This window comes from Mercenaria mercenaria, chromosome 15 (genome assembly GCF_021730395.1).
Source record: "Mercenaria mercenaria strain notata chromosome 15, MADL_Memer_1, whole genome shotgun sequence".
In the NCBI taxonomy this organism is placed as follows: Eukaryota; Metazoa; Mollusca; class Bivalvia; order Venerida; family Veneridae; genus Mercenaria; species Mercenaria mercenaria.
Window position 1 is genome coordinate 48679023 of NC_069375.1, and position 20448 is coordinate 48699470.

Consider the following 20448-nt stretch of genomic DNA (forward strand, 5'->3'; position numbering starts at 1 on the left):
CATCAAGACATAAATTAGTCTTACTGGCAAATATCAATGTTTTGACCTTTGCAACCAATGAATATATATACTTATCAATATCAATTAGAGACTGTTTCCAAAAAAAACCACCTGTATGTCTTCCACCAATTAACAGGGAGACACTGTAAAATGTCACAAATTAAGGGCCATAAATCAAGTGAAAATCACTGAACTATAAAATTCAAACAACACACAACTATGCTTGGCACTGGCCACTCCTGTGTAGTTTGGTGGAATCTTAATCAGTGCTATAAAAGTAGCACAGTCATTACAGAATTTGATGAATCAAAGGTAGGCTTGACAGTAATGATTAACAGACATAGTGAAAGAGAAATAACCAAAATATCATAAAACTTGACAAGTAAAAGGCCATAACTCTTCTAAAAATCAATGAACCGTAACATGCCAATCCAATGCAAGGTCAAGTTTTGCACTGATCTTTCCTGTAAAATTTCGTGGAAATCTGCCTAATAATATAAGAGGTGTGAACAAATCATAAAATTTGATGAATCAAGAACTCCACTGAAAATCACTGAAACGTATCATGCCAACAATATGCACTACTAGGCATGGCAAAGATCACTTTTATTAAGTTTGGTGCAAATCTGCGTTGTGGTGTCGAAGGAGTTGCATGGTCAAACTTTGTTACATACAGACAAACTGACAGACAGCACTACATCAATGTCTCCGACAATGACATGTGGGAGACATAACTAGCAAGTTATCTCTATAAAGAAAGTATACAGAAACAATTTGAACAAGGCAGTCTGAAAGACAGCTAAATCCCCCGCCACTGCTATGGATAGTGAAAGGGTAAAACCTTTGATTTTAGCTGTGACCTTGACCTTGAACTGACACGGCTGACTCATGAATTCTGCACAACGTCTTGATGAGGTGATCATTTGACCAAAGTTTCATGAAAATCCTTCAAGGGGTTTAGGAGATACAGAGCTGAAACCTTTGACCTACAGTTGTGACCTTGACCTTGAGTTGACATGGCTGACTCATGAGTTCTTGATGAGGTGATCATTTGACCATTGAAGTTTGATGAAAACCCTTCATGGGGTTAAGGAGATACAGAGTGGACACCAAATGGAAGGCTCAAACCTTCGACCCTTAGTTGTGACCTTGACCTTGAGCTGGCATGGTTGACTCATAATTTCTGCACATCGTCTTGATGAGGTAATCATTTGACCCAGGTTTTATAAAATTCCTTCAAGGGGTTTAGGAGATATAGAGTGGACACGAAATGGAAGGCTCAAACCTTTGACCTTCAGTTGTGACCTTGACCTTGAGCTGACATGGCTGACTCATAAGTTCTGCATATCACCTTGATGAGGTGATCGTTTGACCCAAGTTTAATGAAAATCCTTCAAGGGGTTTAGGAGATATAGAGCGGACACAAAATGGAAGGTTCAAACCTTTGACCCTAAGTTGTGACCTTGACCTTGAGCCGGCATGACTGACTCATGGGTTCTGCACATCGTCTTGATGAGTTGATCATTTGACCCAAGTTTTATAAAATTCCTTCAAGGGGTTTAAGAGATATAGAGCGGACACAAAATGGAAGGCTCAAACCTTTGACCTTGAGTTGTGACCTTGACCTTGAGCCGGCATGGCTGACTCATGGGTTCTGCACATCGTCTTGATGAGGTGATCATTTGACCCAAGTTTTATAAAATTCCTTCAAGGGGTTTAGGAGATATAGAGCGGACACAAAATGGCAGGCTCAAACCTTTGACCTTGAGTTGTGACCTTGACCTTGAACCAACAAGGCTGACTCATGGGTTCTGCACATCGTCTTGATGAGGTGATCATTTGACCCAAGTTTCATGAAAATCCTTCAAGGGGTTTAGGAGATATGGACCGGACACGAATTTGTTACGGACGGAAGGACGGAAGGACGGACGGACGGAAGGATGGACGCAGACCATTCCTATAATCCCTCCGCCACGGCGGGGGATTAACAAGAGCTGTTTGTTAAATACATATCTCCTCATGTGACATGTCAAGGAAAATTGTGTATTTAAATGAGTCTTAAAAATGATGTGACCTTGACCACTGACCTTTGACAAAATGACTTAACAGCCAATACGTGCAATTATCCTATTAATGTGGATAGCTGTAGGCCCAATCGTTCTTCAGTTATGATTGGAAACCATTTTGGGTCTCATTGTCACTGTGAATTTGAACTTCTACCAACTGACATGCAAAACTATATCTACAAGTCCTATGTAATCAGCCACTTATGCTTGAAAGTCCTTTGACCAAGCATCCACCAGATAGGAAACCCATTTTAAGCCTGACGGTCACTCAACAGTACTAACCACAGGCAATAATACTATGACATTTGGCGGTCATATATCCAAGCATTCTCCAGCTATTATTTGATAAACAGTTTCCAGTAAGGTCATCGTGACCTTGACTGCCGACATTCTAACCTCCAAAAACAATAACGGTTATCTACTGACCATATGCCATCACCTTATAAAGATTTGGTGCTACAGTCTTAAGATTTCAAAAACCAAATGGTCTAACGAAAAATCTCTTATAGATGATCCATCACTATATCAAAGTTTAACTAGAGAGCAAAAAAGAGTTAAGTAAACAAGAGGACCATGATGGTCCTGAATCGCTCACCTATCCCCACATGACCCAGTGCTGAACTGAGTATGACGTGGTTATTTCTATTATTTGACATAGTGACCTAGTTTTTGAGCGCAAGTGACCTAGATATCATCAAGATAAAAAATTCTGACCAATTTTCATGAAGATCCATTGAAAAATATGGCCTCTAGAGAGGTCACAAGGTTTTTCTATTATTTGACCTAATGACCTAGGTTTTGGAGGCACGTGACCCACTTTTAAATTTGACCTAGATATCATCAAGGTGAACATTCTCACCAATTTTCATGAAGATCTCGTGAAAAATATGGCCTCTAGAGAGGTCACAAGGTTTTTCTATTTTTAGACCTACTGACCTAGTTTTTGACCACACATGACCCAGTTACGAACCTGACCTAGATATCATCAAGTTGAACATTCTCACCAGTTTTCATGAAGATCCATTGAGAAATATGGCCTCTAGAGAGGTCACAAGGTTTTTCTATTTTCAGACCTACTGACCTAGTTTTTGACCCCACGTGACCCAGTTTCGAACCTGACCTAGATATCATCAAGGTGAACATTCTGACCAATATTCATGAAGATCTCATGAAAAATATGGCCTCTAGAGAGGTCACAAGGTTTTTCTATTTTTAGATCTACTGACCTATTTCTTAACCCAATGTGACCCAGTTTCGAACTTGATCTAGATATCATCAAGGAAAACATTCTGACCAATTTTCCTGAAGATCCGTTGAAAAATATGGCCTCTAGAGAGGTCACAAGGTTTTTCTATTTTTACACCTACTGACCTAGTTTTTGACCGCACATGACCCAGTTTCGAACTTGACCTAGATATCATCAAGCTGAACATTCTGACCAATTTTCATGAAGATCCATTGAGAAATATGGCCTCTAGAGAGGTCACAAGGTTTTTCTATTTTTAGACCTACTGACCTAGTTTTTGACCGCACGTGACACAGTTTCGAACTTGACCTAGATATCATCAAGCTGAACATTCTGACCAATTTTACATGAAGATCCATTGAGAAATATGGCCTCTAGAGAGGTCACAAGGTTTTTCTATTTTTAGACCTAATGACCTAGTTTTTGACGGCACGTGACCCTGTTTCGAACTTGACCTAGTTATCATCAAGGTGAACATTCTGACCAATTTTCATGAAGATCCATTGAGAAATATGGCCTCTAGAGAGGTCACAAGGTTTTTCTATTTTTAGACCTACTGACCTAGTTTTTGACCCCACATGACCCAGTTTCGAACTTGACCTAGATATCATCAAGGTGAACATTCTGACCAATTTTCATGAAGATCTTGTGAAATATATGGCCTCTAGAGAGGTCACAAGGTTTTTCTATTTTTAGACCTACTGACCTAGTTTTTGATGGCACGTGACCCAGTTTCGAACTTGACCTAGATATCATCAAGGTGAACATTCTGACCAACTTTCATAAAGATCCCATGAAAAATGTGACCTCTAGAGTGGTCACAAGCAAAAGTTTACGGACGGACGGACGCACGCACGCACGGACGGACGACGGACGACGGACGCCGCGTGATCACAAAAGCTCACCTTGTCACTTTGTGACAGGTGAGCTAAAAATACTATCCATATCAACCTATATCTATTTGCATGTACCTGGTTTCTAAAATAAATTTTATCTTAATTCTATTTCAAAGTCCACATTTAGTGATTAACTGACTAATTGCCAGAGAGACAAGTATAGGATTAATAAGGTAAATATAATGACCATACCAAGACCATAATTCAATGCAAATGGAGACCTAAGAATTGGTCCTAATTGTTTTGGGTCTCCAGCAATCACTAGTTGTCCACAATCCTGTGTGCGAGCATCTAGTAGACCTGTAATAGGTATAATGCACTCTGGTTCAATGGCATGGGCTCCTTCATCAATGAATATATGGGTGAAGAAATTTCTAGGAAATGATGCTGACACTAACCTAAAACAAACAAAACATTACAATGCCAAATATTTCAAAGAAAATTATCAAATTCAAATCCATATCAACAGCTTTGATTCCACTAAGCAAATTTTACTTTGCAAATTGACATCAAAATGAACTGTAAATAAATAAATATTAATGGGGGGAGGAATTGTGAAACTCAATGTACAGAGCAAGTAAGAGAAGTCAAGGATTTGTTTGTTTTGTTGTTGTTGTTGTTTTTTCACTGGGTTTAACATCACACCGACAAAAGATAAGGTCATATGGTGACATTCTAGCTGCTCATAACAGAAGACAACACCTAGGTGCCACTTCAAGCATTAATTCAGGCACACAAATGGTAACCAGAGTAGAACCACCAATCTTCTGCTTTCCTCACCTGAGAGAAGTGGGCTTTTGAGCCCACAGCAGTGAGGGGCAAGAGATTAAGCCCTGGACCTTAACCATGCAACAACAGAGGCTCCTAGCTTCCCTATATAATTATTGATCAGTATTAGGACATCAGAGACATTTTTCATGAAAGTTTAGTTCTGAATGTAATGCAAAGAACCTTCCAGTTGTGCTTAGTGTCATAACAAGGATTCTGTATTTCTTCAATTCAGTTTTTGCTGGATAGAAAAAATCCCTTTCTTCATCATCATAATTCAGCTGCTTAGAGTCCTTGATCTCCTGTGGAACACTGATATAAGGTCTTGATACTGCATACATTCTGAAGATTTCACGTTTGTTGACAACACCTGGTTGCTGTGGATTGATCAACTTCTTCATAAGAAAGTCTGAAGCTGTATTTTCAGGGCAACAAGCCAGAATCTTAGCATCTGGTTGGCAATGGTACACCTTCAATTTAAAAAATATCCAATTTCAGCTGACAAAATAAAGAAATTTATGTTGTTTTCTGCTCCCCGCCATTGAATATGCAGGACAAACATTTTCCTATGATATTCATTTCCATATTAAGGTTCTTGAAAATATACAATTGGTTTCATCACACTTCACTTAGTATACACAAATACATGTATGAAGCAAACACCTAAACAAGAAGACAGACCATGACAGCTGTGGATCGCTCACTTGAGTTTTAAAGCTGGCTCTTGCAGTTTTGGGTCAATAGGTTCCTACAAGAAGATTACCACCAGGCAAGGACAGGACATGATAGATGGACTGAAGGATGCTATAGATTAGGTTTCGAGGAGATGCAGCAAAGGGTTCATGAGAAGAAGTTGCTAAAAGACTTATCTATTTTTGGTCTGTTGAGCTCTTAAATGGACTTAGTGAAAGCAAATGAATAAACCTGAGATTGTTACGAATTAGGTTTGGTGAAAATCCATTAAGAGGTTCATGAGAAGAAATTGTGTTAAGAATTTTATATTTTGCTCTAGCAAGGGATTTAACGTCGCGCCGACACATGACAGGTCATATGGCGACTTTCCAGCTTTAATGGTGGAGGAAGACCTCAGGTGCCCCACTGTGCATTATTTCATCACAAGCGGGCACCTGGGTAGAACCACCGACCTTCCGTAAGCCAGCTGGATGGCTTCCTCACAAGAAGAATTCAACACCCCAAGTGAGGCTCGAACTCACATCGATGAGGGGCAAGTGATTTTAAGTCAGTGACCTTAACCACTCAGCCACGGAGGCCCAAGCAGAACTACTCATTGAGAGTTTTGGGAAGATCAAACAGATGGTTCATGAAAAGAAGTCATTCAAAGTGTTTTTCTACATTGTATTTTAAATTTCTTTGGGATTATTTTGAAATAGTGCCAATTCTTTAAAGAACTGTAGACAACAGATGGACTGACGACAGACATTTTACAGTCCTAAAAGAAATTGCTCCTCAAACAATGAAATATCACCTGTAATTTCTTCATTAATAGCTTTTTATTTCAAACCTCAAAATTTAGTAAACACAATAAGTTTTAAGAGAATCTTCCATTAAATGACCATCGTTAACTTGTACACAGCTATTTGTAATATAATTATGCAGCTGCTATCAAATAATATATCAAAAGAGTTTCTGTTTTGTCTATGGAAATTCAACAAGACAGCTTCACTGTGACAAAAACGTTTACAATATCAACATAATATATACAAAAGTTATACGATATATTAATAATACATGAAGTCAATACTTATTTGTAGTTCATATATTAAATACCTGTCTAATAGCTTCTGTAACAGTTACAGTTTTGCCGGTACCTGGTGGACCAAAGATCAAGTATGGACCGGGCCGACTGGTTCCCTGCACAATGTTAGTTACTGCTATCGTTTGCTCTGGGTTCAATTTTCTATCATACCATGGCCTGCAAATGTTATCAAAGATTTAAAACAAGAGCTGTCTCCATAGGATGACACATGTCCCCGATGGCACTTTGAATGAATAGTTATGGCCGATGTTAGAGTTAAGGACCTTTGACCTACGGACCTGGTTCTTGCGCGAGACACATCGTCTTACTGTGGTACACATTCATGCCCAATAATTTTAAAATCCATGCATAAATGTCAAAGATATGGACCGGACACGCCCATCAATGCACTATCATGAAATATGACCTTTAATGTCTAAGTGTGACCTTGAGCTTTGAGCTACGGACCTGGGTCTTGCACGTGACATGTCGTCTTACTGTGGTACACATTCATGCCAAGTTATTCGAAAATCCATCCATGGATGACAAAGATATGGACCGGACACGAATGCACTATCATGAAAAATGACATTTAATGATTAAGTGTGACCTTGACCTTTGAGCTACGGATCTGGGTCTTGCGCGCGACACATCGTCTTACTGTGGTACACATTCATGCCAAGTTATTTGAAAATCCATCCATGGATGACAAAGATATGGACCGGACACAAATGCACTATCATGAAAAATGACCTTTAACGTCTAAGTGTGACCTTGACCTTTGAGCTACGGACCTGGGTCTTGCGCGCATAATGTCGTCTTACTGTGGTACATATTCATGCCAAGTTATTTGAAAATCCATCCATCGATGACAAAGATATGGACCGGACACGAAAATTGCGGACAGACTGACAGACTGACCGACCGACAGACGGTTCAAAAACTATATGCCTCCCTTCGGGGGCATAAAAATGTGGCTTATCTGTTATACATGTACACATATAAAATAAGACTGAGACCTAAAACAGACCTGGAGTGCCTGTGATATATTACAGACACTGGTATAAACTGGATTCTAGCCACTGAAATAATGAGTATCTTTAATGTATTTATTTTGTAATTAAGGTAATCCTAACCCTAACCTTTAGTCAGTATATAATACATAATGAACAGTAAATGTGTGCAGACATACAATAATTTGCGTATTTTTGCCATGCCCTCCGATTATAATGATTTTGTGACATGTGCAGAAAAACCACTCCAGGTCTGTAGTGAGCAACATGGTATAAAATAATATCCAGAACAGTCTAAGCACTGCACTGAAATCAGTATGCACTGACATGTCATAAAACACATTGTCAAGTGATGTCAAAATTTAGAGATAGTACCTATTTTTTTAAACATAGGTAAAAAGCTTTGAAATGCAGGCAAATGTCCATATATTTCTCAAGAAAAAGATATATTTAAAATATTTTTAACCAGAAGTGTATAGTTATAAGCATTTAATATTTTCATATTAAAGAAAATTATGTGATCAAGGAAATGCAAGTCTTCTTGGACATGAAGAGCAGAAACATCAAAGGAACATAATAAATGGGATATTTTCTATTTTAAATTAGGTGTATTTCATTTCACATTCCACAGTGATCTGAATTGCTAAACAATGATCCATTGTACTGTTCACTGAAAATATAGAACATTTTAAACAGTCTGAAAACCTTAAAACACATGCTGTAACAGAATGCAAATATTTAAGCTCTGACTCAGACCCGATCCCAGGACCTCTCACACATAAGGCAGACATTCTACCACTTCGCTATGACAGCAATGTCTAGGTAGTTTAAGTGCATCCGTATTCTCTGTAAGACAGCGTGTTCCACTATTTGGCAATTTGACAGTAAAATGAATTTATGTCTCAGTAAGAGACCTCTACTTACATACAAAATATATGTCTATAAACGAAGCTTTCAAAAAAATTTAACAAGAAAATAATTCCAAGTATAACAACTTGGTGACCTTGACCTTGGCCCACCCCCTGCACATACTTTGTATGTATGCTGGACAATGTTTATGTGAACTTACAGTAAGATATAAGCAATAGTAACAAAGATATGACAGAAAAACAAAGGTTGCCGAAAAATATTAACCTTAAAAATAACCTAAGTGTAACATCTTGGTGAACTTGACCTTTGGTATAATGGGCCCAGCCCCTGCACATACTTTGTTTGCATGCTGAACAATGTTAATGTGAAGTTACAGTAAGATATAAGCAATAGTAACAAAGAACAAGAGCGCCGCCAAGCGGGGCAATATACGCCAAAAGGGTTACATCAGAGGATGGGAGCAAAATTGAAAGAACTTGACTGTTGAAGCCCAAAGGACAGGAACAACAAAAAGAGGAAATTCAAAATAAAATTCCACAAAACAATTTTTATCAGGTAAAGTTATGTCAAAATACACCTAAAAATTGGAGGTACCATCCATGTTGTACCACAGAAAAGTGGTCTCAGTTTTTCCCTATGGCCAATAATAAAAAAGCTTCAAAATAAGCTATTTATAAAAAAGGGAAGTAATACAAAAACAAGAACTGTCACTAATGGTGACAAATGCCCCCGCAGCACCTTGACCTTTGACCTGGTGACCCCAAAGTCAGTAGGGGTGGTGTACTCAATAAGTTCTATCAGCATGTGAAGTTGGAAGGTCCTGGGTGAAGTGGTTGGCATGTAAAGTGCCTTCAAGCAAAAAGTTAACATTGGCCCCTGTGACCTTGACCTTTGACCTGGTGATCCCAAAGTCAGTTGGGTGGTGTACTCAATAAGTACTATCAGCATGTGAAGTTTGAAGGTCCTGGGTAAAGTGGTTCGCAAGTAAAGTGCCTTCATGCAAAAAGTTAACGTTGGCCCCTGTGACCTTGACCTTTGACCTGGTGACCCCAAAGTCAGTAGGGGTGGTGTACTCAATAAGTACTATCAGCATGTGAAGTTTGAAGGTCCTGTGTGCAGTGGTTCGCGAGTAAAGTGCCTTCATGCAAAAAGTTAACATTGTGACGAATGAACGAACTAAAGAACGAACGAACGAATGAACAAACGAACGGACGGACAGTTGAAAACTAATATGCCTCCCTTTGGGGGCATAACAAATTATTGTAAGAGAACAAAAAAGGGATCTGCCAAATAAAAAAACAAGAGCACTGCAATGCAGAGCAATTTATACAAAGCAAAGTCATATATGACCTTTGACCCCCAAGTGTGACATTGACCTTGAAGCGAGTCATCAAAAACATGCTCTCTGCATCACACTCAGATGCTGGTGAACTATTGTCTGGCCAATTTTTAGAAAATCTCCAAAGTTCAAGAGATGATCAGAGCAAAAACAAGCAAAGTCATATTATGACCTTTGACCCCAAGTATGACCTTGACCTTGAAGCGATCATCGAAACAACATGCTCTCACATGTCTCAGTGTGGTGAACATTTGTGCCAAGTTTCTTTGAAATCCTTCAACAGTTCAGAGTTATAGAGCAGACACGAACCAAATATTTTACCTTTCACTCCTAAGTTGACCTTGGCCTTGAAGCTATCATCCAAACAAGCCTTCGCAGTCAGTCGTCTCATGTGGTGAACATTTGTGCCAAGTTTCTTTGAAATCCTTCAAACAGTTCAAGAGTTACAGAGCAGACACGAAACACACTCATATGACCTTTGACCCCTAAGTGTGACCTTGACCTTGAAGCTAATCATCCAAAACAAGCCCTTTCACGTCGTCTCCATGTGGTGAACATTTGTGTCAAGTTTCTTTGAAATCCTTCAAGGGGTTCAAGAGTTAGAGCGGACACGAAATTGCTAACGGACGGACGGACAGACGGACACCGGTGTCATAACATAATATGTCCCTTCGGGCGTATAAAAACAAAGGTTGCTGAAAAACTTTTAACAAAGAAAGCTCATGCAGACGCTGGGGCGAGTAGAATAGCACCCCTATTCTCCGAATAGTGGAGCTAAAAAATGGTGTAACTCGTTAATGTCGCACTGACACAATTATAAGTCATATGGCCTCTTTCCAGCTTTGATGGTGGAGGAAGATCCCAGGTGCCCCTCATCATTATTTCATCATGGGCGGGCACCTGGGCAGAACCACCAACCTTCTGTAATCCAGCTAGATGGCTTCCCAACATAAAGAATTCAATGCCCCGAGTGAAGCTCGAACAAATTGGTGAGGGGAAAGCACTTCAATTCAACATTAATAACCACATTGAAATGAAAGTGTAATAATTTTGTGCTCTCAAGAAAATACATGTATATACACTGTCTCACTTCTAGTGACATATATAACACTAAAACAAACAAATAAACAGTTAGTGTATGCTGATAAGGTGAATAATCTAAGTCTACGGACCTGACCAAGGTCATATTCACCGAGTCTAATAGACTAAAGTAAATATCACCTAGGTCAGGTCCAAAGTCTTGGATATTCACTGATACAATCAAACAGTGTTTTATTTTATGACCACTTACAAAGAGCAGTGTGGTTAGTACCCTGGTATCTCAGTTAGACAGTTCATAACTTCACAATTTTATTGAAATGTAAAGAGGACTGAATTACACATTTATAGAAACCAGACATGTTTGACAAATCTATATTTAGTGTAGTGCTTGAGTTTGTTTTGCAGAATGGTTACTTGTTCAAATTTATGTACAAGAATATCACTTTGTGTAAAACACTTTTTTAAAACCATTTTCAGTAAAAAGGTCATTGTGACTGTGATCTCTAATCTTCTAATCTTCTGACCCTAAAACTGACATGGTTTACCTATTAATCATAGGCAACCATCTGACCATTGTAGACCAAAGCTATCTTTACTTATTCAGCAAAAGCAATTTTCCATCTGACCATTGACCTATCAGCCCAAAATCTACAGAGGTCATCTGCTGAGCATAGGCACTCATCCTATCAAGTTTGACTGTACTATAGTTTTTCATGGGAACAGTTTTAGGTTTTGATGTCACTATGACCTTGACCTTTGACCTATTGCCCTACAAATCAACCGGGGTCATCTACTGACCACATGCAACCATCTTACTACATCTGACAGTCATCATAAACATTTTTCTGTCGACAGATGTTTGATCTACTGACTCCCTAATTTAAAAAGTGTCATTTACCATCATTGAGGCCAAAGTGTTACCTGAGCAATTGATCCTAAACCATTTTCAGTCCAAAGGTCACTGTGACCTCATCCTTATATCCCTTAATTGATAGGGTCCATTTCCTGTCTACAGGCAATAATCAAACTAAATTTGATGACTTGTTCGTCAAAGCGTTGCGGAGTTCTTGACCATAACATTTTTTCATTAAATGACTACATGTAATCATTACTTGAAGCTGGATGGCTGTCGATAAAAGCATTCTGCAGTTATTGAGCAAAAACTCGACCTTTAACCTACTGACCCCAAAAGCAATTGGTGTCATTTACTTTTCATAGGTTATCACTGCCTCACAATTTTAGGTTAAAGCGTTCACCAGTGATCGATCAGAAACTGTTTTCAGTCCGAAGATAACTATGACCTGGACCTTTTCCCTATTAACACCCAAAACAATAGGGCTCTTCTACAGGCAATTTATCCTATAAAGTTTGATGACTGCAAGTGTTCTCTAGGTTTGAGCGGAAACTGTTTTCAGTTTCAATGTGACTATAACCTTGATCTTTAATCTACTAACCCTCAAAACAATAGGAGTCATCTACCAATCAAAGACAATCAGCGAATGAAGTTTGACCACTGTAGACCTAAGCAGTCTCTAGTTATTGATTGGAAACAAACTGGTTTTGTTGAGATACAGTTGCCTTGACCTTAACCCTAACCTAAGTGCCCTTGTCCAAGACCTTGGTGGTATGAACCTGACATACTAATGGCACACCATATTGTAAAACATTGCCATGACATAAAGTGTTTCTGAGTAACAAACTTATGATAAGACAATGTGTCATGCACAACACCAATACCTCTAACTCAAAGGTCAAGGTTACACTTGGAGGTCAAAGGTCGATAGGCTTTTTTCCTGTATGATCAATAACTCTGTCATCTATGAACAGATTTTTTTAAATATTTTTTTTTTTGTTTAACATCACACCAACACAATTATAGGTCATATGATGACTTTCCAGCTTTGATGGTGGAAGAAGACCTCAGGTGCCCCTCCGTGCATAATTTTAACACAAGCGGGCACCTGCGTAGAACCACCAACCTTCAGTAAGCCAGCTGGATGGCTTGCTCACATGAAAAATTCAATGCCCCGAGGAGGCTCAAACCCGCACTGGTGAGGGGCAAGTGATTCTAAATCAGCGGCATTTAATATTACTTAGCACAAATATTTGCCTTCAAGAGACAATGTGTCTTAAGCAAACCCCTTATACCTAACTCAAAGGTCAAGGTAACTGTCAGAGGTCAAAGGTCGATAGGTTGTTTTTTTTCTTTCTGGTCAGTAACTCTGTCATTAATGAAGGGATTTTAATATTACTATTTATTTAATATTTATGTGTTCCCCATAATGAGACAATGAGTCATGTGCAATACCCAGACCCCTAGTGCGAAGGTAAAGGTCACACCTGAAGGTCAAAAGTCAACACTGATCTTTTCCTGTCCAGTCTGTATAATATTTTCATATAAGCTAATGTATCATAAGGATCCAATTAAAAATCAAAGCCTCGAAATGTCTGATGGTTGCGGGTTTTTGGTAGATTTATTTTCTGTTTAAATGTGAATATACATGAATGAGAAACAAATACAAATTTAATGTGCCTCATATCTAAGATGAACTCTGCCTGACCCAGCTTGTGATGTAACCATGAGCTGGAATACCTTATCATTGATAGATCTTATATAATCTAAATGGTCAGTGTAAGTGGATACAGGTTGAGTAAGAACTGCTTGTTCATTGATAATTCATCTGCATTGTTCATGAATGGGACTATTTTGTGTAGCACATGAACATCCTTTGGATGTGATTCGGAATAAAATAAAGATGCTATGATTGTCAGAAATACACCTTAGCTTTGGTAGCGGGATAAACCCACAACCAAAAATTGTTGGTGTATTTTCTATAGAATCATTTCCCTTTTAAATAATGATTTCTTACATTTTTTCTCATATTTTCCTAACAATTTCAAAATGAAATGCTATCGAAACTGAAATCAAATACCTTTTTTATATTTACAAATGTTATGAAACAATCAACAACTGTACAGTTTTGTATATGGAAATTTTAATCCAAGAGTTTTGTTATAACATACTGTATACATACCGTAGTACAATATTGTTTATACATCACTGACAGATAACAGATCATATGTTATACTGCTGCAAAGAAAATTTGGTGCCTTCCAGTAAGGGACTTTGTACTGCATGGCACTTGTTTAATTGATTTTCAACTGTGGTTCAGTGTTCATAAAACACATTTATATCATTAATGTCACACTATTTTTTATATGAAACGGAAAAGAACGCATCACTCATTATAAATGAAAATTATTAAATAAAGAAGGTTACTTCATTGGAACCCTTTCTTCCCGCGGAGAAAAGGTACTCCTTTCAGAGGCAAAAAGTATAGTTTCTGCGTACTGGAACTGAGTCAGTGCCCGATGTTGAACCCATAAATTGAACCTGGCAAAGTCAAATCTTATGTCATATTTCATCTTAGGAATCCAGGCATCTTTCAACCTACAATGAAAGTTGAAGTATACTATTAATAACAGTTCAATCTTAACTAGATATATAATTATCATTATTTCATATACAAGAGCTCGTAGAACATGAAATGCTCCCCTTGATGCATTCAGTAACTGCACAGGAAGAGAAGTTACAGTCAAACTCGCTTTATACGAACTCATCCGGACCTAAGAAATATGTTCGTATCAAACGAAATTCGTATTAATGAACGTATGACCAGAAAACTTGTCTGAGCAAGTTTGGCATTATCATCGGTATCATCGGTGGATAGATTCCGATATATGAAAGTAGTTAATAGTTTTGAATGATTAAGTTAATTTATTCAGATAACTTTGAAATTACTCAACAAAAGTCATACTTAAACACGTATTAATTTAAATTTTAAAATTGCCAAATTATATCCACCACCAACATTGAAGCTTGTACTATATAACAATCATTCTTAGAGGGATAAAAGTTTATTTTGAAAGACACAGCCTACCTGTATCGACACTAGAACGTCAAAGTATAATATTTAATCTTATTGGGACTTCCAGAATGTGTTGGTATCTACCGATTATTCGTATGAAGCGAGTTCGCTATTACCGAAATAATTTTACAAAGAAAATAGAAGGACTCGGCCGGGGAATTCGGACTATGTTCATTTAATCCGAAAATTTGTATCAAGCGAGTTCTTATTAAGTGGACTCAACTGTATTTGGTCATTGTATACAAAAGTTCTACTGTTCTGGGTAAATGTAACCTTGACCTTTGACCTATTAACCTTAAAATAAACAGAGGTCATCTGCCGGTCATGATCAACCTGCCTATTGAGTTTCATGATCCTAGGCTCAAGCGTTCGAGTGATCATCCAGAAACCGTTTAACTGTTCCGGGCCACTGTGACCTTGACCTTTGACCTACTGACCTCAACATCAATAGGGGTCATCTACTGATCATGATCAACCTCCCTATCAAGTTTGTTATCCTAGGCCCAAGTGTTCTCAAGTTATCGTCCAGAAACCGTTTAACTGTTCCGGGTCACTGTGCCCTTGACCATTGACCTACTGACCTCAAAATCAATAAGAGTTATCTGCTGGTCATGACCAACCTTCCTGTCAATTTTCATGATCATAGGCTTAAGCGTTCTTGAGTTATAATCCGGAAACCGTTTGACTGTTCTGGGTCACTGTGACCTTGACCTTTGAAATACTGAGCTCAAAATCAATAGGGGTCATTTGCTGGTTATGAGCAATCTGTCTATCAACTTTCATGATCCAAGGCAAAAGTGTTCTTGAGTTATCATCCGACCGACCGACAGACATACCGACATCTGCAAAACAATATACCCCTCCTTCTTCGAAGGGGGGCATAATAAACATGGCAGTAAAATAATAATCGCTCGAAGTTGCAAGGGGGTGAGCAGTATTAATGTTATTGGTTTAGAGCAGTCAAAGCATTGAAAGCTGGCCAAAGACTATAACAACTGCTTGAGCTAGCAAGGGCGCTCGAGCTTTTGATGTTCAAGTGAGCAGCATTTTACTGTGTATCAACATGATGCCAATTGTCTCAGAATAAACTACATGTGACACTACATGTATGTCCATAGGACACTAGTGCCTCCACTTGATGTCACTGCACATGGTTTCTTGATTCCGTGTTAATTATTTTTTTAAGACAATTATATGCAACAAAACTTTTACATGTATTTTTTACTAGGTCAAGGGCTATAACTCTGGTATGGCTGAGTGATACTGTCAACAGAACATCAAGTATACAACTTCAAATGCTATATAATTGTCTACTATTTTATAACTCTAGGTCAAACACGTTTAGGGGTACACAGAACACAATCTTTTATACACTAAATACATATTTCGACTAAGTGGAGATCCATAACTCTGGTCTTGTAGAAAGAAATCCAAAACAAAACTCTGCAACACAATTCACATGCTGCATAATATTCCTACATGCCTTCATGACTCTATGTCAATGTTTTTAAGATATGACGTGACACAAAACTTTTATGTGTATTTTTCACTAAGTAAAGGACCATAACTCTGGTATGGCTGAGTGACATTATAAACAGAATGCCTGAAGTGCACAACTCACATGCTATATAAAAATACTCTGTTTTATAACTCTAAATCGAATACTTTTTGAGATGCAAGCGATACAAACTTGTATGCACTTTACGAATATTTTTTACTAAATCAAGGGCCATCACTCTGGTCTTACCTAACAGAAATCCAAAACATGCCTCAGGCGCATAATTTCATATGCTGAATGTTTCATGATCCTAGGTCATTTAAATTTTTAGATTTGTCTGACACAAGCTTAAATGCCCTGTTATGCATATTTTTTACTAAGGCAAGTGCTATAACCCTGGCCTAGCTGAGTACAATCTCAAGCAACAGGTGCATAACTTAACATGCTTTACTATATTTTTATAACATTTTGTAAATCCTTGGTTAAACACTTTTTGAGATACATGTGACACAAACTTTCAGGCAGTTTTTATGCATATTTTTAACTCACTGTATGCATCTTTTTGACTTTCAATGGCCATAACTCTGGTCTGGCTGTGTGAAATCCCTGATTAAACACCAGCTGCACAACTTCACATGCTGAATTACAATCCTGTGAGGTTTCATGACTCTGGGTCAAGTACTTATTGAGATATGCACGACACAAATTCGGAGGGTCGGACAAACATATTTTATACTGTGAAAGGCCATTACTCTGGTCTGGCCATGTGAAATCCCAATTAAAACAACAGGTACTTAACTTCATATGCGGATAGAAATCCTGTGAGGGTTGATGATAGTGTGTCAAATACTTTAGATACTTAATATGCACAACACAAATTCGAACAGCTGGACAGACAGACAAACAAGAGTTCTAAAAAGGATCTTGTCATGAGCTTCTCAAACGCAATGAAAGACATATTGATTGTAATTTTGTCTCGACCAAAAAAAAGCCATTTTGAACACACTGAGTCACAATGCAGAAACTTTCTAAATACGAGCAGATTACAAAACATTTGACTTTTACGCTAACCTCTCCCCATTGCCTTTTTAGCCACACAAGATAAATTTTATAAAATGACTGACAATAAAGGCACTGCCAAACAAACTGTATGTTCACCTGTAGCAGTGCCAAATATGAAACACTCGCAGAAAAAAAAAGACAATTGTATGGTTGAATAACTATATCTATTTCATGAAAAAAAGAAAACAAACCAAAATCTTCTGTTCTGATTTCTTTTTATTTTTCTTACTTTCTTCCAACACCTAGATGGACATCATTGAGTTCAACCCTATGTACATGAGCATCATATCGAATTTTCCTATCACCATGAACAAAAATGTACACTTTGTCATTCCTCATTACTGAAGGGCGTCTCTCCATGAGGCCTGGTACCTATTAACAGAAATCACGGATCACATTTTATGCATATATTGGTTATAAGACTTATTATTTTATTAATATTAAATAATAACATTTATTTTGGCGCATCAAGCTTGGTGTGTATCCAAGGTTACCAAATTAAATTTGGTATTTGGATACACTCGGCATTTTCCGTATACAGTAATCATTAGTGTGTGACCACTGGTCAGTCAATAGTCGGCATGTGTACAACCAACAGAAAATGAAATGGTTTCAAAATCCCACCCGCCACTCCCATTTAGGTGCCATGCCATTTACTTGTCATATTGTTAGTGGTACATGTCAGTGAATATCTAGTAGGTCACCATTTGCAACCTTTAATATTATATATATATATAAAAAAAGATGCAAAATTGATCCGTTTTAAATGGTTCGGGATTGCAGGTGTTTGGCAGTTACATGTCTCTGTATAGTATGGAGCATAGTTTAAATTATTCGAGATCAGTTTAACAAGTTTGTTTTTAGTAGAGTAGCTGGTACATGTATGGTGACATATTTTGTTATTTACAATGTTTAATATCCATGTATTTTGCAGTATACTGCCGGTGGAGTTTTATATATTTTCAGGCTGTTTATGCAGTAAGGAAGGAAAGTTGTGAACAGTCAGTAAATAAAAATGGACAATATACCACGCACAAATGGTATACCAAGCACAAATGGAAGGAGTACAAACAATATTTAAAACCATTACGTGATGCCTGTTTAACACGGATATACATACAAGCTAAATTACTAAGCTAGTCAAGTGGATTGTATAAATCAAATTTATCCAAAGCCTCTGGGAATGTGGAATAGAAACTTGAAAGCAACAAGTTTAGAAACTAGAATGACTTTAATTAACAACAGCTACAAATGTCACAATAATTGTTTTAACATGAACTTTCCATTTGATCCATCACAATTTCACAAAGCAGGAAAATTCACAAACGCTGGAATCCTAAAACTTATATACAAATTAGACACACCTTGTCTATTGGGACAGGCCTTGTCACAAACAAACAGTAATTGCCTGTAACAAAACTAGGAGACATACAAAAGGAATTGTTCAAGAAATATCAGCTGCAGTGGCACTTACCAGGACATTAGCTTAGTATGTCATGACAGGACAGTGAGTAAGATGACAATATTACAATAGCAAGAGGAGAAATATAAATATACTCTCTTATAGTAATATGTATTACTTATTGTTTGCAAAAGTGTTTTAATAACTTGTAACACTAACATGTGTAACAGAAAACACTAATATAAGTAATTAAGCCGAGACTGGAAAGATGTTTGTTCAAATGTAGTTTTATCAATAGACTTACGCAAATGGAAACCAAGAAGCGGTCAGCTCCTTAATATCGAAGAACAATTAATCAAGGGATGTCTCAGTAATGGTCTTCACATAAACATAAAATACTTTTTCAGCAGTGACAATATTATTCCATGCTTCATTTCGGGGATGTTCAGTTGCAATTATACTGATTATATTGTGTGAATTAGCTATATTTTGTTTTTACATGTTGAAAGTTGCATAAATAGTGCAATGAACTTTGGGCAGTATGAACTTTGAGTAATCAATGTTTCCTAAATTCAACTGATGTACTTTTATATGTTATATAAATTGCATAGTCAGCCAGGTCATGTAATCCAACGCTTTCCCGTACTTTTCTCTCAAAGAGTTTTTAGGGTTTTGGTGCGCGGATTACAAATAAAACTTGTACATGATTTTATTTTGCTTAATCTCTGTTCATTGCACTATTTACTGTTTATGCCACGAAGAACTAACTTGTTCATAATAAGTTATTCTGATTCATGTCATTCACATTACCGTCTATGTTACATATTTTGGATGGACTTTTACATATTTATGTTTTAGGACCATGTTAGATTGGCTGTAGCCAAATATGCTATTCTTCTTTATAAAAAAAAAAAAAAAGTTACTGATTTGAATATGAAATCATTCTGATATTTATCCTTTTCCTGGAAAAATGTTTTACGAAGTTTCAGTTCTATATATAATTGGAAACATTATTTCTTATGATTCTGTTGTTACCTCTGAATGTATTGAGTAGAAAATGAAAAGATAAATGCAATGATTTAACTTTTAAGATTAAGTAAACTATTATATACATTAATTTAGGATTCTGTCGCACTGATAAGGATCTCCAACTGACATAGAGTAAGCATGTGTATTTACCATCAGTTATCCAATTCAAGCCTAAATTCATCTCATTGATACGTTGAATCTTGTAGATTTTAACTTTAGTATACTACGGGTGACTACGGTCGCAATGCTCCTTGTCCTTGGTAACTTGGGTGGCTGTGGTCACAATGCTCCTTAAGTAGTTTAAGTTTTGGCGTCTACATGTACATGCTAAATTTGCCAGGAGTTATTTACCTAAATCAAACATTTGAGTGGATAAGGCAGTTTTTGCAGTGATAATTGAGATCTTGTAGATTTCAACTTGCTGTACTATGGGTGACTATGGTCACAATGCTCCTTACGTATTTTGGGTTGTCGTCTGCACCCTTAAATTATCCTAACTGCTTTTGCCTAAATCCGATTAACATTTTTGTTAA

The 20448-nt window shown here is 37.4% G+C and overlaps 1 protein-coding gene across 2 annotated transcripts in view; it reads right to left on the bottom strand.

Annotated features, from left to right (window-relative positions):
• Positions 1–20448, bottom strand: part of LOC123553778 (putative helicase mov-10-B.1) — a 63777-nt gene that overhangs the window by 16636 nt on the left and 26693 nt on the right. For both annotated transcript variants that reach the window (XM_053525218.1, XM_053525217.1), the window contains exons 8-12: positions 17714–17856; positions 14276–14446; positions 6765–6909; positions 5160–5446; positions 4401–4606 (exon numbers count right to left, since the gene is read on the bottom strand). In XM_053525218.1, the coding sequence (XP_053381193.1) occupies positions 4401–4606; positions 5160–5446; positions 6765–6909; positions 14276–14446; positions 17714–17856 (952 nt within the window). The remainder of the gene's footprint in view (positions 1–4400; positions 4607–5159; positions 5447–6764; positions 6910–14275; positions 14447–17713; positions 17857–20448) is intronic.